The following is a 25372-nucleotide window of genomic DNA, read 5'->3' on the forward strand; positions in this document are numbered from 1 at the left end:
ACAGCAACAGCAGCAGCAACAGCCGCAGCAACAGCCGCAGCAGCAACAGCGATCCTCAAAGTCGGATATTATCGAGGAGCCGGCATCCCCGCACAACCTTGAAGCAGCCGACGCTGATGGTCAACAGGCTCGACGTGCGTGTGTCTCGCCGCGAGCGCGTGCCCGTTGCCAGGTGATATTTTCGAGCTCGCGCTACGAGCTGACTCAGTGGCAGCCAATCTGTGAGTCGCGCCAGGTGTGGGAGCCGCTGGATCGCACTCGGCGGCATCTAGATCCGAGCAATCCCATGCGTGAGTAGCCAGTAGTCTGTGAAGTTGATGAATTGTAGCCCAAGTCTCAAGTCTCGTACACCTGCAGCACCAGCGCCGCCGGGCTTTGAGCACGTCTGCACGGGCAAGCGAGCGCTGTCCAATCGCTCGCGCAAGCTGCTGGGCGAGCTGCCGACGATGGAGCCACAAATGGACTACGAGACGCCAACACCCATGGAGTTGCCAGAGCGCGAGCTGCGGGAGCAGCAGCATTTCATAGGTAAGCTCCCAACTAGTCATAGATCCCGTCTCTCCTCCTATACACAAGGGTATATCTCTAGCCAAGCATGACACCCATCTGACGAGCCGCCTGGCCCAATTGCGCGTGACCAACGGAGCAACTGGTGATGGCTACTATATGCGGCCAGTGACTAAGCTAGCGCCCAAGATTGTCAAGGTGGTGGAGCCGCCCAAATACCATCCCGTCTTTCAGCCGAACGTCTCCTACTGGGAGCTCTTGCGCCGCAATCAGAACAAAGCCAAGGCCTTGGCCGATGATATGGAGCAGACAATGCCCAATGCTGCCACGAAGGCCAGCGACGAGGTGCCCTTGATGCAGATCCAGAAGATCCAGCCGATTTTCGGCAATCAGGATATCTATGCCGACCAGCTGCTCTTCCAGGCCAAGCCAACCTTCACTCCCGATGGCCCGTTGGCTGACCCGCAACAACAACAACAACAACAGTTTACAAAGCTCATGACTGACATGTCGGGTGCGACGGGCGACCGCTTGTTGAGCAATCAGCTCTAAGTATCTTGCATCTTGCCATGAGGAATCCTCCACAGCCTGCTTTGGAGGCTTCCTGCACATAGTGTGAGATTCAATGAACAAAATTCTTTGGAGGAGGCCAGTTTGAAACCTTTCCCAATTTTTTTTTTATTTTTTTAATAAACTCCAAGAACAGCCAATGCATGAAATGAATCCTAGCTCTGACCGGGATAATGTTTACAATGTTCAAATAAATAATAAATAAATTTTTGCTTTACTTTTGAATATTGCTCTCGGCCTTTTAACTGATCGTCTTGAAGATCTGTCTATAATCAGCTCTCAGCATCCTCGAGTTGGAACTACAAGCGGAAAATGAAGCAAGAAATTTGAATATTAAAAGAGAAAACATTGCTCAGAGCTTCAAGAGGTCTACGCCAGGAATGGACGGATCTTGATCACACTTTAAGGGAAGGGCAACGGCTGCTTCGTAATACACGTTCACAGAGTGAACAGAGTATATTGGCTTTCTGCAAGGTCTGCCTTGCTGTGTATAAGAGTTTTGAAATTTTATATATTTATAGTTAAGACTTAGACTCGTCTTGAGATATTTCTAAAATGTTCACTGAGCACCAAGGCGGGAATTTATTATATTATTATAATATAATTATTATATTATTAAAATATATTATATTATATATTATAAATCAAGTTAATCGGAAAGACAACTATATCTTCTTCAGCGTATTCTTATGCTTATGCAAGTCCTTGCTGATCTGCGGTTAGCTGCATTTTCCTAAGCCTGATTTGTGCTCCTGACTCTCATGTGCTGCTGAGCTGCGGAGCGAGTGAACAGCGCATGGATTGCTCGCAATCTGTTAATCTATCATAAAGGACAGCATTTGATAGCAGCAGCTGACACAGGTCAATATGCAAAAGAATTTAGGGGAACTCAGACTGCGACAGCTGACTTCCGCTCTCTGGAAGGAGGTAAAATGCAAGGATCTCCGATTAAGAGCAGTGCCTAAATAGCAAGCTCCATGAGTTGTCTAACTATTTGACACAAGTGCTTCCAGGCCAAAATCACCTTCGAAATGAACCGCAATAAATGGATAAGCTTGTCGAATCCAGCTGCAGGCTAAACTTTTCTCGCCCGATAAAGGTGAATAGAAGAAGGCAGCGAACTGGCCGCGACTGGCTATGCAATTGAAGTCAAAGGTGAGGGACCATGCATGGGCCAAGTTGAGTGGAGTGAAGTCCATGACTTAGCCGAAAAGCTGCCACGGCGAAAAAGGCTTGAGCTGAATGTAGTTAGAGCAGCTAGAAGAACTCCAGCTGGAAGGTCAAAAATGATTAGGTTTCTTGGTCAGCAGCAGCTCAGTCAGCTTTAGTCAGCTAACCCGTTGCTATTTAGCTTTACTCTTGATAATAATGCGCTGTCAAAGACATCGTCTCTGCGTGTGTGTTATCAACTAGATATACCTATATATACATGCATGCATGTATGTGCTTAAAAGCGAGTTCGAATGCGTGTTAAGACATGTGAACTTTGGCTCAGAGGACAACTTCTTTGTTGACTAGAAATTCTGTTTTTCCTTGGCTGAAAGCTGCAGCATTAATTTCAATGTGCAATTAAAATAAAAGCTTGCAAAATATTTTCAGGAAGCGTGAACAGAGAGAGAGAGAGAGAGACATATATATACATATATATATATATATATATATAGGTATGTATGCATGTGCTTAAAGTCGCTTGAAATACGTTTTTATTTAATTACACACACACCAACACACGCAAGAAGGGAGCAGAAACAGACATATAAAGAGAGTCAGAGAGAGAGAGAGAGGGTGAGAGAGAGAGAGGGGGAGGGGAGGTAGAGCACAAAGGACATTTGTAGCATACATAAATGAAATGAAATAAATTAAAATAAGTGTCGAAGCAAAAGCAGCAAAAAGGATTAAAGGACTAACTGTAGGACAACATATAGGAGTAGCAGCAGCAGTGGCAAGGCATATGTGGAGTTCACATGATACGCATAAGATTACTACACACAAACACACACACACACACGCACTGTCATGGCTTGGCTCTCTAATGTGTATGCATTTGTAAAGTTCGAGTATCCTTTATTTTTATTTTTAATTTTATTGTTGCTTTGCTTTTTTTTTGTTTTGCCAAGGCAACTCGAAGACAGAGCAAAAACAAAGTTAAGTTGAGTGCGGGCTAAGTGGGCGTGCGTTGTGGGCGGCACTGGACAGCCAGAGTGAAAGACCGTGCTCTCGTGCCGGGTCAGGTCGGGTCGGGTCGGGTCGGGTCGGAGCAAAGACAAATTCATGTTGCATTTGTAGCTTAAGGATATTATTGTAGCATCCTTTGTGTCCAAAGCTTTTTGTTTTACTTTTTGCATACTTTATACTCGCCCTTTTTTTGTTGTTGTAGCCTGCGCCTTGTTTCAAAGTCTTTCACAAAAAAAAGAAGAAGTAGAAGAGCGAGACAGAGCAATGGAATGGGCCAAAGAACCGAACAGAAGTGAACACTAAAAAATCATGCAAGAAATGTGAAAGCGCTGCTGCTGCCTTGCGCTTTCCAATATCGAAGTGCATATACTCTAAGGGCAGGCAGAAAAAGTATACATTATATAAAATATTCAATTTCAACTGAAGTTAAGCTGTAAGATGACAGTCATATAAAAATAAATTTTATACATTAATTTTTTATTTTATATTGACTCAAGTAATTAAAAAATAAATAAATTAATATTTGAAAATAATGAAAAAATTTAAAAAATAAAAATAAATAATCTTAAAAATATTAAATAAAAAATATAATTTCTAAATAATATTCTAAACATTTCATGTTCAAAAAAATTGTTAAAAACCAAAATTAAAAATATTAAAATTAAATATGAAATAAATATGTATTTTTTAGCTAAAAAATATGACAAATAAAAATATTTTTTTAAAAAAATATATCTATATATTTATTAATATATATAAATTGGCAGGTTTTTCTAAAAATGAAATAAAATAATGAAGTATTAATTATTTTTATAGCAATGTATGTACATTTATGTGTTTATTTGTTAAAAAATATTTTTATTTTTATTTTTTTTTTTTAATATAAAATTCTAAAAAAAAAATGTGATAAGAAAAAAACGAGTTTTTTTAAAAACTTTTTTAATTTTTTTTTTTTTTATGTGAAACTATCAAATAACAAATATATTTTGTAATAAGAGAAAAATCTTTATATTTTTATTATATATGTTTTTATGAGGCTGGGCTGCCATTGCTGGCTGAGTGTGGCGCTATATTGTAAAGGACGCAGTTAGAGTATTCTGTGAGCCAAAGGATCAACCATGGACACACACACACGAGAGACAAATATATGCATAATGCATGTGGGCATGTAAATGCAAAATAAAATTGCGTTGCCCAAGTGTGGCCGGCTCGCATCCTGGCGTCCTGGCGTCCTGGCGTATCCTGCGCGCTTTGTATCCATCAGCGAATGGAGCTGAGGCTTCTGAGAAATGTGCGAGTTTTAGATTTATTTCTAGTTAAGCACGGAAAAAAGAAGGAGAAAGCGAAGCAGAGCCAAACTCTTGCCCAGCCAGCATAGCCAGCAGAAAGAACTTTATTTTAATTTTAACTGCGGGCGCTTGTAATGCAAAGTAGTAAACCTCTCGCAGCCCCAAAACGAAAGATAAAAAGGGATATGCACCGAAAAGTTTTCGAATGCCCCAACCGGTCTGTCGCGCAGCCCTAAAACTTGCTTTCTGTTTGGGTCGTCGTCGTCGTTGCCGTTGTCGCCTTATGACGCAGGTGCTGACGTTCGATTGGCAGCAGTGGGCATTGTCCTGTAACGCGTTGTTATGCTGTATGCCGAACCCAGCTCGTTAATGGGCTTGCCGCACTTTACAAATTGGCTCAATTGCAAGTTTATGCAATGCCGGACGCACCCTCGCCCGCAGGCCCAGCCCCAATTGTTCAGTTTGCTATTGTTGCTAAAACTAATGCCGCCATATGTGACCAGGACGACGACGACGGCGGCGGCGGCAGCGACGGCTCGTTATCCTTTCTGATTGCGTCGGCATGGCGTTTTCATTTTATTTCTATTTCTATTTCGTTTTCGTGTTTTTCGTTTCTTTTTTGTTGCCATTGTTATGGGTATCATGGAAAAAATTGTATTACACCTCAATAACAACACCAGGACATGACAATAAGTGAGTCCTTTTGAGCGCGTTATTGGTATATCTCTCTGACTCCCAGCACATGCCCCAGCCCCTGACTGCCGGCGCTGCTAAGTATGTGTGACAAGTGATGCGTGTTTTGTTGCGGGCAGCGTCCGTCGCTGGCTCCTTAAGTGCTGTTATTCGTTTTCGCATATGATGTCCCTTTTTTTATGAACAACAGGCGTGGACTGACTATCCATGGCACGTAGGCTGGCCATTCCACGTGGCGCCCACGCACGACGCGCTCAGCTCATTTTTTTCATGCTTAATTGAATGGGTCAGTCATGGACATGCCAATGGGCCATGTACTGTGCCGAGCTGTGCTATCCTGTCCAGTCCTCTCCTGTCGCATTGTCCTGGCCCGCATGGCTGCCATCAGCGTCGGCCCGGAAATGTTCAATTCAATTTTTTCGCCTCTTCTTTCGCCCTGTGTGTGTGTGTGCCATGTCTTTCGACCCACTCTGAGAGCGTCGTGCGGTTATGGCATATCGAGCACGTTTTCCCTCTACTCCCACACTCTTTTCTAGTTTTTTCTCCTTTTTTTGACTCCTTGGTCATTATTTACGTTATCGTTATCTGGTGCCCTGTTCACTCACTTAGTCACTTATTATTGTCTTTATCCTTAACCTTATACCTATGCTCGCTGCCTCTCATGTGTGTGACTATTAAGGTATTAAGGTATATGGCTTTTAACTATGCGCCGCACGCAATACACGAGTCAACAAAGTTTTCACTTTTCAACTTGAGTTTTCTGTTCTTTTATTATTTATTATTTATTATTCCAGCTTTTATTGCTTGGCACATTTGTTGGCAGTAACTCAAGCGTGGATTGATAAGTTTATAGCTCCAGTTATAATTGTCTGAATCGATATAGTTTTTTAGACTCTTGAGATATGTGTAAAAAAACGAAATATCACATGAAAACTGAGGAAGATTTTATGATTCTTTAAGATAAATAAGAAGATCATGAAGAGGAGAGAAAATGAGAGAGTGAAAGAGAACGCTAGATACAGAGAGATACAGGGCGAGAGAGAGGAACAAAATTTATATATGAATTCATACTTTCTTGCAATTAATCGCAGCCAAAGGCATTTAAACATTCAAAATATATAAAAAATATAAATTATAATAAACCTTTAATGAGATTTAATTGAAGAGGAAATATACCTAGGCAAAAAGTCTGAAGACTCGAGCTCCCATAGACTGTGAGTTCGAGAAGCATGCATAAATAAGGGCAAGCAGACGAACAGGTGTAGCTTGGGCCGGCTGTTGATTCTGATCAATAAAATTACGCCTTTGACATGCACTTTAACAAGCACTTTAAGAACTGATTAACCATTTGACATTAAAAAAATAAATAAATGTTTCTGAAATTAAAAAAAAAATTAAAGTAAGCTTGACGTAGCTCTGCCGTACCATAAAAATGTTGCCTTTCGCATGCAATTAGTTAAAATATATTTCAAAATCATCTTCTGAACTTAACGCACTTTAATTGATTCATTGTTTTGTCAGACACAGCAAAAAATCTTTATAATTACATTAAGGGTTGCTTTCTTGGCTAGTTTTCAACCCTCTGGTTGCAGTGCAATTGCAAATGTTGTGGGTCGTATCTATAATTCAATCAGTTCCAAGCATATCAATCGCATGCCGATTTAACTGCCATTTGGCTTGTAAGAGTTTGCCAAAATCAAAACATCAACTTCAAATATTCATATTTTATTTTTTAAAATTTTAACTTGACTCAATTGAGATTCCCGCGACAGATGTTAAAGGCCGTTTCTGATGTAAATTATGTTGTTTGCATACCCTGCAGATTGACAACAGAGGGAATGATGGCTCTGTTTGAAAAATATATTATAAGAGTGCAGCAAAAGCTACATGAAATCTGTGTGAGTTTGTTACACGGTATCAGTTGAGCTAGGCATGTCAGCTTTATAATCGAGAGACATAATTTCTTGAGCATATTTCGAAGAATTTCAGATTAAGTAAAATCAATTTTATGAGAGTACGTGGTATGTGCATATCGTTCACTCTTTACTTATGCATACTTTCAGCATTATTTTTTTTTATTATTTATCTGAGCCACCCTCACGTGCCAGCCATAAGCCTTAAAGAAAAGGCCAAACGTTAAACGTCAGCGATTACACACATGGGAGCTGTAAACCGCGTTTTATGATTTGTTTTCATTGATCAAAGGCAATTTTCTTCTTTTTTTATACGAAGTCATATAGAAATTTGCGAAATATCTGCGAACAACCCTCATCAGTAGTTTCGAGGCGAGACTGCGTAGACTTAACTGTTGTCATTGAGCTTACCAGTCGCGTCTGGTCCATTAACGGTTCTCTCCCAACTTTTTTACTGATGCGACCAAATTGATTATAATTTTTTACAAGTCTCCCAACATGCAATATATCTATATCTATATCTCTAAATATTTCTATATATGTATCTATATCGAGAGCGAGAGCGAGAGCGAGAGCGAGAGCGAGAGCGAGAGCGAGAGCGAGAGCGAGAGCGAGAGCGAGAGCGAGAGCGAGAGCGAGAGCGAGAGAGAGAGCGAGAGCGAGAGCGAGAGCGAGAGCGAGAGCGAGAGCGAGAGCGAGAGCGAGAGCGAGAGCGAGAGCGAGAGCGAGAGCGGAGAGCGAGAGCGAGAGCGAGAGCGAGAGCGAGAGCGAGAGCGAGAGCGAGAGCGAGAGCGAGAGCGAGAGCGAGAGCGAGAGCGAGAGCGAGAGCGAGAGCGAGAGCGAGAGCGAGAGCGAGAGCGAGAGCGAGAGCGAGAGCGAGAGCGAGAGCGAGAGCGAGAGCGAGAGCGAGAGCGAGAGCGAGAGCGATAGCGAGAGCGAGAGCGAGAGCGAGAGCGAGAGCGAGAGAGAGAGCGAGAGCGAGAGCGAGAGAGAAGCGAGAGCGAGAGCGAGAGCGAGAGCGAGAGCGAGAGCGAGAGCGAGATCTATATCTATATCTATATCTATATCTATATCTATATATATCTATATCTATATCTATATCTATATCTATATCTATATCTATATCTATATCTATATCTATATCTATATCTATATCTATATCTATATCTATATCTATATCTATATCTATATCTATAAATACCTAACTCGTCGCACTGTGGCTCGTCTTTTTTAACGTACCCAATCACAGCACATGCTCGCTCGAGTATTTTCTTGCACTTGAAGCGGGCTGACAAGGGTATTTGACACAAATTCGCGTAGTTTTTCAGTTTTGACACATGTCACTCAAAACACACTTGTACACACACACACACACACGTGCACATAGTTGGCTGGTAGGTGTTATTGTTGAGTCTCTCTAACAAATGACTTGGCCCCGGCGTTTATTATTATCCCAACGGGCTTAAGGCCTCACCTCCTGTCGCACACACACACACACACACACATACATAGCACGTATACACATGAAGAGATGCCAGCTAATAAATAATAAACGCTTCTCATACAACCTGTACAAACGAGGTTTTGCAGCAAATGCGAACACCCGACCACATCCCAGACTCATGGCCCGCACTCACTCACACTTAGACACGCCTTGTAGGCAACCCTTTTTCTCTCAGTGTGTGTGCTGAAGCCGCCGTCGTTGGCTACGCTGCGCGACTCTGAGGTTGAGGTTGACAAATGTGTCAGAATGCAAATCCGCAACAATTAAAAGAAAAATCAACACACAAAAGCTGCCAGAAGAGCCGTCAACAGCCGACAGCTTTTGTCGCTTGTCATCGCAGTTCTGCCCATTAATGTTTATATATATATATATATGTGTGTGTGTGTGTGCCCCACCTGCTGCCTGGTACTGCCAGCTCGACGAGTCGTTTACTTTTTACTGCCTCTTAAATTATTTGCACAAAATCTCAACGGCAAGGATTCCGCTTTTGTTGCTGCCATCAGCGCCTTGAGTGCAACACCAGTCAACAGTTTTTGTTGCAGCATTTAGTTGTTGTTGTTGCTCTTGTTTTTCTGATCATAATTGTTCTCGCCCATCGTCAGGGCCATTCTTTTGGGGTGTTTCTTCGCGGTTGTCACGCGACCCATCCAAAAGAAGAAGAAAAAAAAAAACACCCGCTTCACTCCCACTCGAGCATCCTTTCATTTGTTTGTTTGGTTCTTCGTATTTGGGTTATGTTTTAATTGGCTCACCTCGAGACGTTCGTAACGAGGCCCACACATGGCTCTGTGGTACACCAGCTTCCCACTTATCAATAGCTTTCTGGGCTCCTAATGATAAATACACAAATTCCCATCAATCCATTCAGCCTTTGCTACACCTTTTCCACGATTTTTCTCATTAATCATTAAATCTTTTATCCTTAACTTATTCATATTTATATTAAGTCTGTCATGTATTTGATATACATAGATATCTTGGCCTCTTAAAGATTTTAGTTCACATAGATTTCATATCTAGAGAGTTTTAGCGGTGTTCTGGAGAAATTTGGTAAATTTTTCGAATTTGCTGTTTGTTTTCTTTTTTTTAAATTCAAATGAAATGAGTAAATTAATTAATTAATCATTTGCTCTGTCATGTAGAGTAACTCATTGCCTTTTCAGCCATTTTCATTTTAAATATTTTAAGAACAATAATACCCAATATTAATGGGAATTTCCATTGAAGTTGGTCATAATGAGGACGTAGCTGAGTCTTTAGTGCATTTATGTTTTTAATTGGCAGCAATAGCCGAGTCTATTTAGCTCTGTCCCTTTATCTAGGGACTAGTGGGTTTTAAAGTATTTTTATACTTCCATGAAATCATATTCATATTTTATTTATCATATTTTAGCAATTAGTGTCAGTAGATGGAGATTTTTATGATTGAACGAGGGTTACCCAAGTGAGTTTTGATCGCCTTTTTCATAGACAGCAGTAGCTCAGCTAACAGCAGGCTTTTTTCGGCAGACTTTTTTCGGGGTAACGCCTAGACGTTACTTGGGATTCTACTGAATAGTTTGTATGCATAAAGACTAAAAACTTGACTCTGAAACGCAAGCTATTTTCATAATTGCATATGTTACTCTCACTTACAGATAGTCAGAGTTTCCGATCACAGTTCACTACCCACAGTTTTAAAGTCACTGAGAATAGTCGAGGACAAGTTGCTTTAATTATGTGATGTAGCAAATGCAACTTGACCTTTATGATCTGATCTCAGTGATCAAATTTAGACTTATTTTTTCTCTTTGATTTACCCAATCGAGCGCTCAAATTTGTCTGGTACATAAATTTGTACAAATTTATTATACTCTTTACAACACTCTTTTAATATACTCTTCTTTTATATATTCCATTTTTAGAGCAAAATGATTTTGGCAGCATTTTATATGGTTTCAAACATTTTCGAATATGAAAAGAAATATCTTTTTCCATGTAAAAAATCATCATTTAAAAAACATATATATAAATAAATTGAAAATAAATCAAGAATAAGAATGCAAATATATAACAGCTTAGTTTTTAGATCGAAACTATAGAGATTTTCAAACTTCTTTCAATATTTAGCATATATTTGAATTGTAAAAAACTTTTTAAATTTTATTTTAAATTCTTCACATTTTTATTTTTTATTTTTAATTTTATTTCTAATTTATTTTAGTATTAATTTTTATTTAACTCAGATATAAAAACTGATTAAAATAAATATAAAATAAAACTGACAAGAAAAATTTAAAAAATATGAAAATGTAAAAATATATATTGAAATTTCTACAAATATTTAAAATAAAGAGTTATGAAGTATATATTCAAAAATGTTCCTTAAAAGGAAAGACAAAAATGTCATTAAAATAAAAATTAAAAATTTTAAATAAAGATAAAAAGATTATTAATTGCTTAAAAAAAATTAAATTTGGGCAAAAAAGAAAACAAAATATATAAAGATCTACTAAATACTAAATATATAAGATCTACTAAAATAGCATTAATATAATAATTAAACTGCGAAATAAATATATAAAAATGTAAAATGCTTAAAATTATTTTGTACACATATATAAAAATGACACGAAAATAATAATTTAAATATAAAATAAAATTATTATTGGAATAAATTGAATCGGAAAATTTCGTTAATATTTTCCAATAAATTTTAAGTTGAAACATTTTGGCTTTGTATGAACTATAAGTATGTTTCTCTAGTTTCTCCATACGCAACTGACTTAAGATAATGCCACCATTTTCGAACGCTTCAAGTGCTTGTTCGAGCAGTTCGCTTGGTAATTGAGCGACGGCGCTCATTGGTTTGTGCCCTGCGCCGTTTGGTTGGCTATTGGGTCGGCGCCGCCGGCAGCTGGATTAGCATTTTGATATAGTAATCGACCGCAGCGTATAATAATTCTTGTGGTTTCATTATGCCAACCACACACCCTTCGACATGTTTGCTGCGCAACCGCCGACTGACAGCACACATACAACCACCGTCGACACCATCGACACCATCGACACCACTGCCACCACCGACACTAGCAGCCAGCCCCCGCCCCTTGCGACTTAGCGTTCGCGTCTTCTTGCTTCATGCAGTAACCGCAAAATGTAGGAGGGTTGAACGTTAATATGCCGACACGTCCCAACTGAAGCAAGCCAAGAAAACTCCGCCCTAATCACAAAAAAAAAAAAAAAAATTGGAAGAGACGAAAAAATTCTCAACGAATCCACCTACTTTTGAATATGTGAGTGTGTGTGTGTGTGCGAGTGTGTTAGTGAGAGGACGTCTTATGCTCATGTGGTTAGGCAATGCAATTTTTCACTCAAGCCGCCCAATTCGGAACCGAACCATTGGAGCACCTAGCTCGAACAAGAACAAAAATTGCCTCGTCTTTGGCCGCAAATGGCAGCCGCAAGATTTTTACCGCTCTACCACTAGTTGGCACTCACTCTAACCCGCCCACACTTGTGCGGCATCTCACTCTGGCACGCTTGCCGTCTCTCTCTCTCTCTCTCGGCTTGGCTGCCTGACTGGCTATGCACATTCTCTGGTTAGCTAGAGGCTCGCCGCAAAGCCGCGCGCCGGTTTCATTTTTTGGCCAACATCTCGGACTTGTAATTCTGAGGTCGAGCGCCGACTGTGCGGAGTTCAGGGAGTCGATAGCGCCTTATTTACCACGCTGCGCGTTGAGATTTTTTTTCTATTTTTTTTTTTTTTTTTGCGTTTGAGTCGAAAGCGAAAAGACGTCGCAGCGCAATTCCAAGACGTCTTTTGGGGGTTGCTAGCGCCAAAGAGAAACAACAACATGAAAAGAAAGAAAGAAAAATAACGATACGTTGAGGGAAATACCATAAGCGCTGCATAGAAAAATGAGTCAGGCTGCAGGACGCAGCTTCCAGCTGCGAGATTCGACTCAATTTTTTTTTGTCTTTGCTCTCTCCCAGCACTCAGCCCAGTGGCTTCCAGCCGCTGGCCCGGCTGGTCTCTAAGCAGCTAGCGAAGGTGTTGCGAGCGCCAAAATTGAGCGCTTTTTTTTCTGTATTTCCAGCATCGGGCGTTGGGGGCGACTGGAGGCTGGAGGCTGTGTAGTTGGGGTACCAACTTGAAGACATCGTTGCGGCCTTTCTGCTTGTGGTGTAGTTGACGGTTTTGGTTTCGGTTTCGGTTTTTGGCGTGGCTTTCGGTTCGTCAGTGGCGCTGCCGCAGCCGCAGCCGCAGCCGCTGCCGCTGCTGTCGACGTCGACGGCAACGGCAACGGCAGCGTGGCAATGTTGCCAGTTGGCTACGCTGCAGTCGCTGTTGGCGTCGCTGCTGGGACACCACAAGTAAAAACCACTGCTACTGGTTCTCGTGGTAAATGTTAAGCCAAGAAAAAGAATTATATACCCAACGCGGTTGCTTGAAAAACGCAAAAAGAGGCGGCACTCGCACTCCAAAGGCGGTAGCATCCAACAGCCAGCAGTCAGCAGTCGGCAGCCACATTCACATTCACATCGAGACATTGCCGCTGCTGCTACGGCTGCTACTGCTGCCACTGCTGCCACTGCTGCTGCTGCTGCTGCTGCTGCGGCTGCGGCTGCTGCTGCTTCGTCCCGTTCTCGTTGTCGCCTTGGCCCCACCTCGTACTCTCTTTCGTCCTTGTCCGCCGTCGTGATTATGATGACGCGCTGTTGACTTCGCTGTCGGCGTCGCCAACCGCTCATAGTGGTCGCGTTCATGGTTACCGCAAAAAAATAGTTTAATATCTCCGTGTCGTTTGATTCGATCGCCAGCCAGCCGAAGAGAGCACAGCCGTTCTCCAAGTGCCACAAAGCTAAAGGCTCACAAAACTCAAGCTCAGTTCACAATCTCGAAGCGGTTCCATTAATCAGTGTGTGTCAGTGTGTTAGTGTGCGTGTGTGCTAGTGTGTGTGTACTCATTAAATTGTTATCTATTGAATATCATTGAAATATAATATTATATTATTTTTTTATTGTGCACAATTGTGATATAATTGAATTCGTTAATTTTTTTTATCGTGTAACAAAATAAACCGACAAATTCGCAAAGATTACTTTAAGAAATGAAAACTGAAAGACGCCCAATTGGAATATACGCTTAGCGCTAGAGGAAATGTAAGCTTGGAAGATATAAAATTAAAAAAAAATAAATCTAAGTCAAGTCAAGCGATCGAGAAGAGCAGCGCATGTTTGTCCTCTGCATTTAACTAGCTTTTGTTAATGTTAACAGGGCCCTGATCTCTATGAAGACTGCTCCAATAAGCAGCCATTTGCATGGCATCAACTCATTTACTCATTTTCTGGCCTTCAGCCTGTTGTCTGTTGTCTGTTGACTGTTGTCTGTTGTCTGTTGTCTGCCTTTGGCTCGTGTGCCGTCTCTGTGGCCACATATGTCGCCGCATAGTCACTGGACGAGCTCATTTGTTGTCCAGCTGCGACCGTTGTGTATGCAAAAATTCAAACGGAAGTTGTAAAAAACGAGTACATATACTACCTACAGATTGTGCACACACACACACACACACTCACTCTGTCTGTGTGTGTGTGTGTACATAAACAACAACAAAAATAGTTGTCGCATGGCAATGCAAAAACAAAACGCACGCGAATCTTTTATATTCAGTTCCAAAAGGCACGCATGTGTGTGTGTGTGTGCGTGTGTGTGTGATTGCACATTGTTGATTTTTTTTGGTGGCCAAACACAAACGGACAACAGCTGGCGCTTTATTATTATCATTTTTATTTATATACAATTTTTTTATCTCTTTTTCCATTTCGCGTTGTTTTTGTTTTTATTTTTTTTTTTTTTGATGTCCTGGGGAATCCGTTATTGCAACTGTAGGCCGCCATCCATCTTAGTTGAGTAGGCCCTCGGCTCGCCGCTCGCCCCTCGCCCCTCGCCACTCGCCTCTCGCCCATTTGGCAGCAGTTGGCCGCACGTTACATATTGGCCATGATTTTTAATATTTAATTGAGTTGCGCTCGCTGTCGGCGGCTTAAATGCAAATTGTGCGCAAAGGTGCGTGGTTGTACGGCGGGCCTAACGCTCCACGAGCAGAGCCGCGCCAGGAATAGCCCAACATTTACTCTACACACAGCGAATTGTGATAAGTTTGACAAACGTGTTGCATACTTTTGTGGGCGAGTGTGTGAACAAAAAGCTTTGAGCTAGGAATTTGTGCAGATTGACACTGAGATTGAGGCTCTTTGAACCAGGAGTTTGTGAAGATTGAGACAGAGCCAGAGTCTCTTTGACACTCAGTTCAGCAAGATCATTGAATTCAATGCTAAGTGATAAGCGCGTTACAGCTCTGAACAAGCCCAGCTGCGATACGATTGTGATGCGTTGTCAAAAGTCAATTTGTTCACTATTCCAGCTCTATAAACTGTGTAGAACTCTGCAAGTCGAAGCGTGTTTGAATGGCATCAGAGCAAAGATAACTTTTCGTTTGTTGATTGTGCTGCAACTTGAGTAAGTGAAAGGAGTATATTGGTTTGTTGTCACTGAGGCTTGAAGCTTGCAATTTGGACTATGCCAGAGAAGACTCAGAGCGTGACAAATGACAGCCAAACAAAGTCTTCGGCAGCTGAATATGTTGATCGATAGATTGACCCAAAAAAAAAAACTATATGCGCCACAAATTTGTAGCTGCAACAGCTCATGCAGACCAGATCAGAGTATCTTGCCACTGCTGGACTCGAAGAAACAAATGTTTGAGAGTGGGCAACGGCGATCTCTGCTGAGCGTGACGCCTTCTATTAGAAATTCTTATAAAAAAAGCTATAAATTATGAATCTCGTGTAGCCTCAACATTAGATCTGGCCAACTCTAATCTATAAAGATTTTAAATTTGACTACAGCTAAAAACTAAAGCACTTAGAATATAATATATGAATATGCCATAATTTAATTGAAAGTCTCTTGTTGTCAAACACATTGCAGATGATCAAGTGCGCGACTCTATGAAGCAGCTGAAGAGAAGAAGCCAATTGAAGGATTAGCAAAACTCAATCAAGGAGCTTAGCAATAATGCACATTTCAGCTGAGGTCAGTTCGACCACCTCAAATCAAACACAGCAGCAACAGCAACAGCAACAGCAGCAACATCAACAGCAGCCAACACAGCAGCAGCAGCAGCAGCAGCAGCAGCAGCAGCAACAGCAGCCAGCACAGCAGCAGCAACACACGGCAACAATAACAACGACGGGCAGCACAACGAAGCGTCGCAATGCAGAGACCAACAACAACAACAGCAGCAGCAACAATAACAACAATACCAACAATAGCAAAAGCAACAACAACAGCAACAGCAAGACCGTGGATACAAGCCCGTACCTGACGCCCGAGAATCTGATCGAGCGCACTGTCGACGTCCTGCTAGCCGAACATCCTGGCGAGCTGGTCAAGACGGGCTCACCACACGTAGTGAGTATGCAGAAGAAGCTAATCAAGTCAATCCCATCAGACCAACTCTCAAACTATCCCAAACCAGGTCTGCACCACGTTGCCCACGCACTGGCGCTCCAATAAAACGCTGCCAATCGCCTTCAAGGTGCTGGCACTGGGCGAGGTCATGGACGGCACCATTGTCACCATACGCGCCGGCAACGATGAGAACTTTTGCGGCGAGCTGCGCAACTGCACCGCCGTCATGAAGAACCAAGTGGCCAAGTTCAATGATCTGCGATTCGTTGGACGCAGCGGCAGGGGTGAGCAAAATAGGCCTTAAGTACTCAAACTTGTTTGATCTAGGTGTGCGCCTGTAGAGCACCTTTGCTATAAAGTGGCTATGATTATGGTGTATGTATTGAGATCTGTTGGAGGGACATGAAACTCGGCACATGACAGCATATGAGATCAGATTGTCTGAATAACTTAAAAATACTTCGATGTTGACAATTCCAAAAGATAAAGACTAAGATTAGAATATTTGTATCTTCCTAGATACGATAGTATGATCTAAGTAGTAGTATGTATCTAAGTATCTTAGTATCTTAGTATCTTAGTATCTTAGTATCTTAGTATCTTAGTATCTTAGTATCTTAGTATCTTAGTATCTTAGTATCTTAGTATCTTAGTATCTAAGTATCTTAGTATCTAAGTATCTTAGTATCTTAGTATCTTAGTATCTTAGTATCTTAGTATCTTAGTATCTTAGTATCTTAGTATCTTAGTATCTTAGTATCTTAGTATCTTAGTATCTTAGTATCTTAGTATCTTAGTATCTTAGTATCTTAGTATCTTAGTATCTTAGTATCTTAGTATCTTAGTATCTTGGTATCTTAGTATCTTAGTATCTTAGTATCTCAGTATCTTAGTATCTTAGTATCTTAGTATCTTAGTATCTTGGTATCTTAGTATCTTAGTATCTTAGTATCTTAGTATCTTAGTATCTTAGTATCTTATTATATTATTATCTCAGTATCTCAGTATTTACGTATCCTCGTATCTTAGTATCTCAGTTTCTTAGTATCTTTCTATCTTCGTATCAAATACTTTTACTTTCGTGCTTTATCTAAACCTTTAAAAACTCTGGTCAAATTCCAAAAATTTTTGTATACTATTTACTTCTTCATGCTTTGTGCCCCACATTGATAAAGCCCTTAAAATTTATTCAAACTTAATTTGAATTTATTGAGAAATATATTTTAAAGTCAACTATAAAGCTATTTATTTCTATTAACTATATGAGATGTGTTTATATTGGGCTAGAAATGCTTAAGAAACCCTTAAGAAAGCTTGTTTGTAAATCGATATTTATCGATATTATGAAAAGGGTTTTGCACTGTGTTTCACATACGAAAATATGAGTATATCAATATATAATAATCATCTCTAATAATTATAACAGTATTAGGTATATCCCTTATTGAGATCGAGTGTAACTTGCGTAAACTGGCTCAAAACTATTTGATCAATGCTCTTCAGATCAGCCTTTCATCTATCCTAACTCTATTCTCTTAGACACTGTTTTCATATACGTCGCTGTATTATATTGTGCTCTCTTATATTATGTTTTCTTATACTTTGTTCTCTTATACACTACTCTCTTATATTATGTTGTCTTATACTGTTCTCTTTAACTCTGTTCCCGCATACTCTGTTCTCTTATACTCTGTGCTCTCAGACTACATTCTCTTATACTCAGTTTTCTTTTTTTTCTATTCTAATATACTCTGTTCTCTTATACTCTATTTTCTTCTACCTTGATCTCTTATGCTCTTTTCTGCAAATCTTCTCAGCTGGGCAAAGGCTATGTCCCTTTGTTTCAGCCGATCTAATTATTCTGTCTGTCAACAGTCATAACCAACACCAGAAAAGGTTTTTTAATTATATTTCAAGGAAGTTTGTAAAGTTAGCTCTGATTGTCCAATTGTTTATGGAAAAAGCACCTGCTAAGTAGCGCTCATTAGGGGAAATGAGAGCTGCCATAAAGTTCAGAGAAGCTGTACGGACTGCTGTCGCTGCCGTTGCCGCTGCCGTTGCCTTTGCTCTCGGATAATCCCATTCAGCGTATCATTTGGCTTGATTGTCTGCTTCCTGTCTACGCCCCAGGATACTTGTAGCATATTGCCATTGGAATATGTATTCGCATTCATATCGCCGCACACCACGCACCACCGCATAGATCAAAAGCGCCGGGCAAACTTTTTGGCTTCGCTTCCGTTCATATTGCGCTAGGCTGTGGGTCTTGAGTCCTGGCTTTCGGATTGTGTTGGCGTCTGTCTGGATTTTGGCTCCTGGTTTTTTCTTTTTTTTTCTGACTGCGTTAACAAATAAGATAAGTAGTCTGTAGTTAATTTTTATATGTCTATTCAGGGGGCGCCGCCTTGACAATTGTCAATTTTCTTCGCATATTTTTTTCCTGGTGTGTGCGTGTGTGTGTGTGTGTGTGTGGGTGTATTTTTTCGCGTTCTTCTTGGTGGCGTTATTGCTGTTCATTTCGTCAATTTATCACGAAAGCAATTTAAAAATCAAATCGAGGGTGACAGACGACATACTGTGATAGAATTTTTTCCTCGCCAATGATTTGCCCTGGCCCATAGCCCTTAGCCCTAAGCTGCGCTCTGGGCCACGGTCGAACCAAATTAAATCAGCGTAACTGTTTATTCAAATCCCCAAACATGGGCTAACAACGGCGACAGCAACTTTTACTTTTTCTTCCTTATTTTTGTTTTTTTTTTTCTTTCTTTTTTTGCCTCCTTTGGATATTTTCTTGCAATCTTTATCATTTCGTCAAGTTATTTTTCTTGTTTGTTGTTGCCGTTGTTGCTGTTGTTGTTGTTGTTGTTGTAGAGGGCGTAATTTTCTAGATCCCGGCATGTTTAAGTGCGCGCTTTGCCGCGGCATTTGACAATTTGCTCATTAAGTTTGTCTGACCCCAACCTGCCAGACGTCCTCGGGCCTGGGGTGGGACAGTGATGGCCCCGCTTTGCCTTTTGGCCTTTTTTCTTCCAACAGCTTTCTGTTTCTTTTTTTTGTTTTTTTTTTTTTTTTGTCGCTCTGTCACCCTCATCAGCATCGACAGATTCTTGTTGGCATTTTTAAGCGTTTCAAGTGGCAAATAATTCCTTGGGATTTACTTGCAAATCTTTTTTTAAACATTTGATTATGGGACCCGGTTACAGTTACGCTTCGATCCTGCCCCTCGCTGCCGAGCTCTTTTCTTACTAATTACCAGAAAAATAAAATAGCAAAAAAAAATTGAAAGCAGCGGCAAATGTTGTACAAATGGATTTAAATTATCTGGCATTGCTATTGGTCCTTTGCGTTCTTTTTTTTATTTTTTGTTTGGTTTTTGGGACTCATTTCATGAATTTTAATGCGCTACAAAAGGATTACGTGGGTCAACTCCACGTTGCCCACTTCTGGCTCCATGTTTGTAAATATTTGCTTAATTTCAATTAGCAAACAATTGCAAATCCCTTGTACTAGAAAAAGTGATGCATGCAATTGCTGCTGTCATTGTTGTTGTTGTTGTTGTTGCTGCTGTCTGCTCAGCCTGTTGTTGCTACAACTAATGCCACTTGCAGTTGTCAAGGCTTCAGATACCGAATGCCTTCTGCCCACCGCCTGGTCAGCTACGAATTATGTTTGTGCAGTATGTGCTTCAATGGATATTCAAGCGCTTATCGAGGGCAGCTAATGAAGTAAGCATGAAAATGATTAGCTAGTTTAAGGTTTTGACTGAGTGAGTAGATTGCCTGTAGATGGCATTAGCAACTTTCCAGTTAAATCATCAGCCTTGCTCAGCTATAACCAGTTGAGAATTCCATTTTTGTAGCTCCAGGAAAGTGCGCCAGGCTGTGTAGCCTAGTGAGACGTAGCTGTCAGCGTAGACCTTCGAGTGTGTATTAGATAGCGTTTGATGTGTGCAGTCTCTGACATCCTTTACAAACAGACGGACAGACAGAAAGATATTCGGACACATTCTACTTATTCAATATATTTTTTTTTTGTTTTGATTTTAATTTTCCGAGAATTCCATGCATGAAGAGCTCTGTTATGCGAGCGTGAACTTGCTCAGACATTTTTATCAAATTAAATATTAATTACTAAGTCTAGCTTCAAGCACAGCTCACTTGAGTTCAAGCAGCCAGCAAGTATTTTTATGGCATGAATTTAGCTGTAGATATAAGTGCACTTCAAGACACACGCAACTAGAATTGCTCTCAGCATGAAGAGTTTTTCAATCTGCGCGACATCAAATCAAAAATCAAGTGGAATCGATGCAATTGTAATGCAATTGTAATTCGAGTCCTTAAGCTAGATTGAATCGATAGAAATATCTATAGGCACAACTTTTGAAACAGCCCTCGCATATGTACCTGTACAATCTTTAAGTTATAAATTTAATAAACAAAAAAAAAGTAACACATGTGATTCAATATATGCTTGTATATGCCTACACGCTAAACTTGTGAATCGCCCCTCGCTAAGGCACTATATAATCTTAGAGCTATCAACTTAATGAATAGAAAGAAACAATATATATATCGCACTTTTTTCTGTCAATAGTAATTACTTTTGAAGCAGCCCTCGCTGCTGCACTAGCATCGATTTGGGGTTGAGGTTGGGCGTGAGCAGCAGAGTCGGGAGTTGCTTTTGCATTTTTGTCCACTCGTAATTTTAATGATGTGTTCTATGCTGCGTATGCGTAATGTGGGCGCAATTAGATAAAATGGTGGCGCATCGACTGTTGCAACAGCAACAGCAACAGCAACAGCAACAGCAACAGCAGCAGCAGCTGCAGTTGCAGCAGTTGCATTCAAGCGGAAACTGAATAATCCACACACATGGGAAATGCATTTGGCCGTTGTCTACTAATGAATTAAAATCTTCTGGACGGCTACGGAAACGGGGGAGGCCGGGCACATGTAATTATTGTTGCTATGTGTATGCATGTAAATGAGATGTGCGCTGCATGTTGCACATGGCTGTGTAAGCACATTGAAGTGCATTACTAAAGTGCATTAGCAGCTGCAGCTGCAGAAGTTGAAGCTAAAGCAACTCCAGCTTAGTTTCTTGTTCCTGCTGAATTTGCAATAATATGTTAATTAACTGGAGTTTGGCGTTCGCTCCGATTATGGCGTGCTTATCGTTCAGTTGATTCTGACGCCTTGCCACTTGAGCCGTGAGCTCGGCCCCCAAGTACGGCTGTGTGGCTGGGGCAATGCGGCCGCTTCATGGCCATGATAATGTCTCCACGCCTCAGCTGCAATTCATTAGTTAAGTGCATTTCAGACCATTGCACCCGAAGCCAAATATTGGGTCTTCATACTTAAGCAACTCGGCAAACGTTCGCATGTCGCATTCAAAGTCGAACAGCAAATACCAATCGAATGCTGCAGCTGGTTATTATTGTAGCTAAGATATTTGAATGTTCTAGATTTTGTATAGGAAATAGCCATGCTTGACTCATTGAAAGCCTGAACATAAGTGATCTTATCTTATAATTCATTTTGATAATCATGAAATTTGGTCTAGAAACAGTCGCGTGCTCTGTTTCAAGCTTCCTTCAATACATTTCTTTTCATTTAAGTATAATATACAAAATCATTAAGCTATTATTCTTCTCTACAATCTTTGCTCTAAAAAATGCATAATTCATGCTTATTGCTTTGTATAAAGAAAAGAAAGATAATGAAATCTTCAAATCACTAGATTGTTAGAAAAATGCCTGGACAAAAACAATTTTTATTAAATATTTTTCGAAATATTACATAAAATATTTTAAAAATATTTCAAAATTTTTTTTTAAAAATTCACAAAAAATTAATTTTTTTAAAATACATATATATTATATAAAATATATAAAATACATATATTATATATAAAATATATATAACATATATTTAGTAAAATATTTTTTTTTTATTATTTTAAATATTTAAAAAAAGTTTTAAAACAAATTTAAAAATTAAAAAAAAATATATTGAAAAATACATTAATATTTTAAAATTCATGCATTTCACATACTTTTATTTTTAATATCTTACAGAATTTGAGAATTGAGATTAATATGATTTGAAATAAAGATACTAAAAATAAATAAATATTTTCCACGATTTATTAGCGAATTTTAAACAAGCTTAAAAAATAATTTCGATGGCAGCCTTGAATGAAAGTTTTGAGATAATTTCTAGATATTGGTTAAGTAATGTCAGATAGAATAAGTATACGATGTATAAAGTATATGGAAAAGAGAATAGAAAAAACCTTTTGAAATATTTTTAGATAATTGCTTAGTAGTAACTGCTGTCAAGATTGTTCAGATTTTAAGTGCTATCAAATAATTGGAATGCCTTTTGCAATAAAGTTAACCATGTGCTGTGCTGTTGCAAGCTATGAAACTATATGAGTCCCAACATGTGTTCTTGTGAGTCGTGGAAAACTAATTAGATTAGCATAAGATGGATTACGTAAGCGCCAGCTCATATAGAGTTGAGATGATTAGTATATATGTGTAAGTAAGTATATCCGGAGCGCTTGAATTATTTAAGTGGGATTGCCTATTTAAGACATTTGTTTGACCTTTCCTATGGCAGGCAAAGTCTTGGGGCTTTGAGGAAATGCGCTGGCAGCTCTAAGCTGCAAAGTAAACAATATGTTAGCATACTTATTTTTGGGGCGTACTGCGCTACGTTGGCTTTTCGCTTCCATCTTCCAGCTTCCATCTTAAAGCTTCCGGCATCCATTAAACTTCATTAAAAATTAAATATGCGCCACAGCGTTGGCAGCGCTGGCAGCTGCCATCTGGCAGCGGGCAACTGGCAACAGCTTTTCTTCCACTTCTTCTTTTTTTTTTGGCTTCTTTGTGTAGGAAATGCCGTTTGGGCCAGCGATGGGCGTGGTTGGTTGATCTGCTCTTGATCCTAAGCGACAGCCGCCCACTCACTGCCTGTTGCCCAGGCTGGTTGTGGAACCCTTTTAGCATAGCACACATCAATTTGCTGCCTGGAACTGCTTAAGACTTTTAATGAGATGAGGGCGAAATTTCATTATTAAGTTGCCTGGGGACTAGCACGGCGTTAGCCCAAGATGCCTTGGCTAACCCCCATCTACCCACCTGCCTCCCGCCCTCTCCTGCTCTTTCTCTCTCTCTCTCTCTGTCTCGCGCTGCTTTGCTTGACTGGGTGTGGTTGCGAACGGTAACCTCGTTAAGCTTAATTAATAGCAGCAATGTGATAAACACCCGGCCAAAATGGTTGCAATGAGGCCGACGTCGCCATTTTGTTCGCCCGGCGACTGGCAAAGTTTTGCCAGGTGTCAGCTACAGTGAGAGCTGAAAGCTGGCATCGACCCGTCAACTGGGGCACACTTTATTTTTGTTCTTCAGCTTCTTCTTCTTCCTTCAGTTGTTGTTGTTGTTGCTGCTGTTTTTTGTTTCTCTAATGAGCCAACGTCGACGTCGCGTCGCTGCTGGCGCTGACATTTGACAGATTTGCAACGCAGCCGCTTAGCTTACATTATGCCAAAACAGTTTTCTTCAGGCATATACATATACAGATACAGATATACACATAAAGCCGTGCCATAAAGCGCCTTAATAAACTCGAGCAAATTTTTTTAAAGTTGCATTTATGACTAATGCTGGCATAGGCCAAGTCAGCTTAGCTGCATTTGTTGAGGCTGGCAAAATCGATTTATTAAATTTTGAAATTCAGAAAGTTTTATATTTTTATATTTATATAACATGACAAATATATTATAAAGATAAATCTATAGTAATATTCTTTCTTTCTTTCTTTTATAACTAACTTTGCTAACTGCTTGAACTAGTGAAAAGATAGAATATAATATATAAAGCCATTGAGTTAGTCTACTTCTCTCAGATCGTTGCTATGCAAAACTCATTATTGAATAACTTCCGATTTCCATCTGCCAATACAAAAAAGTTTTTCCAAGTTTCCAAGAATTCGTCGAGCTGTGAGAAGTTCTTTTCCTCTAAATTCCCCTTTCTTGTTGTTGTAGCAATGGCAAAATTGTTGATATGCTAAGCATATCGATACTTATCGATGCTGGGCGATAGCGCGCGCTTAGTTCAATTGATCGATAGCAAATAAGTGTGAAAAGGCTTAAGAGTTTTGATGTCCTTCGTTTCTGTTTGTAGCTACATTTTTTTGTGGCTTTACTACGTAGTTTTGGATCAGGCTGAGCTGCATTTTGATGTGCTTTGACCTTTAATTAAAATACCTGTTGGTCAGGGTATTTAAGCGTCATTGTGTGGTTTATTAAAATTCAGTTCAGCTTGTTTGTTTGCTCATAATGTTTGTTTGCGGAGCTTTGGTGACTGAGAGCGACTGTGTATGTGTGTGTGTGTGTGTGTGTGTGTGTGTGTGTGGGCCTGTTTGGTCGGTTGGCTGGCTGACTGGTTGTTGCCTTACATTCCTTGTCGCTTTAGCATTTTGGCTAGCAGAGGCAGGCGAGTCAAAGGCGGCGAGCTCGCTGCAAATATTTGTTGAGGGACAAGTATGCGCAATTAAAATTTGATTTAATACAAAAGTACATACACACACACGCGCGCACACACACAGCAATACACACACATGTTTGTTTGTTTGTTTGTTTGTTTGCATGTTTGCAGTTGGCATACAGTATCCAATTTCCGAAATTACTTGCGCATCATCAGTTGAAAATTCCTTGAGTATCGAATGGAATTTAATTGAAGTCACGATTTCCACAAATTTAAGCAATTTACACACACACACGCGCACACACACACACATAGACGCTGACACACACATGAGCTTAACATAAATAAATCAGATAACACATTAACACTTCTTTCTGGAGCTGTGCCCCCGCCTCGCAGCATATATTTGGGTTCTTCGGCTGCGTTTGATGTTGACGAATCCTGTGTCGTCCTGCGTCCTTTGTCCTTCGTCCTTCGTCCTTAGTCGCTCAGTTTGATGTTGAATTTTTAATTTTCATTAACATTTGCAGCCTTGAGTCAGCCCTTATGCCATGCCAAGCCATGTAGGTCTGGGGGCGGGCGCCTGGCGTTTGTTGTGCCACGTCTTGTTGCTATTTTTGGTAATGGTGGTGGTGGTGGTGCTGCTGCTGCTTCTGCTGCTGTCGGTGGTGGCAGCAAATGTCCTTCGCCTACACTCACAATTAGTGTTTGCAATGGGCTTAATTGATATTTGTATAATGAAATGTGTCATAGGCTTTGCTCGCCCGCATCGG

General features: G+C 40.3%; 2 protein-coding genes across 2 annotated transcripts in view; both read left to right on the top strand.

Moving 5' to 3' along the window:
- On the top strand, window positions 1–1240 carry LOC111593020. The gene is made up of 3 exons (XM_030223448.1): window positions 1–290; window positions 358–528; window positions 590–1240. The coding sequence occupies exons 1-3, from the start codon at window positions 287–289 to the stop codon at window positions 1057–1059; spliced, it is 645 nt and encodes a 214-aa protein (XP_030079308.1). The 5' UTR covers window positions 1–286; the 3' UTR covers window positions 1060–1240.
- A 14469-nt stretch (window positions 1241–15709) lies between these two features.
- LOC111593059 overlaps window positions 15710–25372 on the top strand; it is a 33063-nt gene continuing 23400 nt past the window's right edge. Inside the window, 2 exon segments of the mRNA XM_030223456.1 lie at window positions 15710–16108; window positions 16176–16392. Coding sequence (XP_030079316.1) covers window positions 15713–16108; window positions 16176–16392 — 613 coding nt within the window. The 5' untranslated portion in view covers window positions 15710–15712.

Source organism: Drosophila hydei, unplaced genomic scaffold (assembly GCF_003285905.1).
Source record: "Drosophila hydei strain 15085-1641.00,03,60 unplaced genomic scaffold, DhydRS2 tig00000211-arrow-pilon, whole genome shotgun sequence".
Lineage (NCBI taxonomy): Eukaryota > Metazoa > Arthropoda > Insecta > Diptera > Drosophilidae > Drosophila > Drosophila hydei.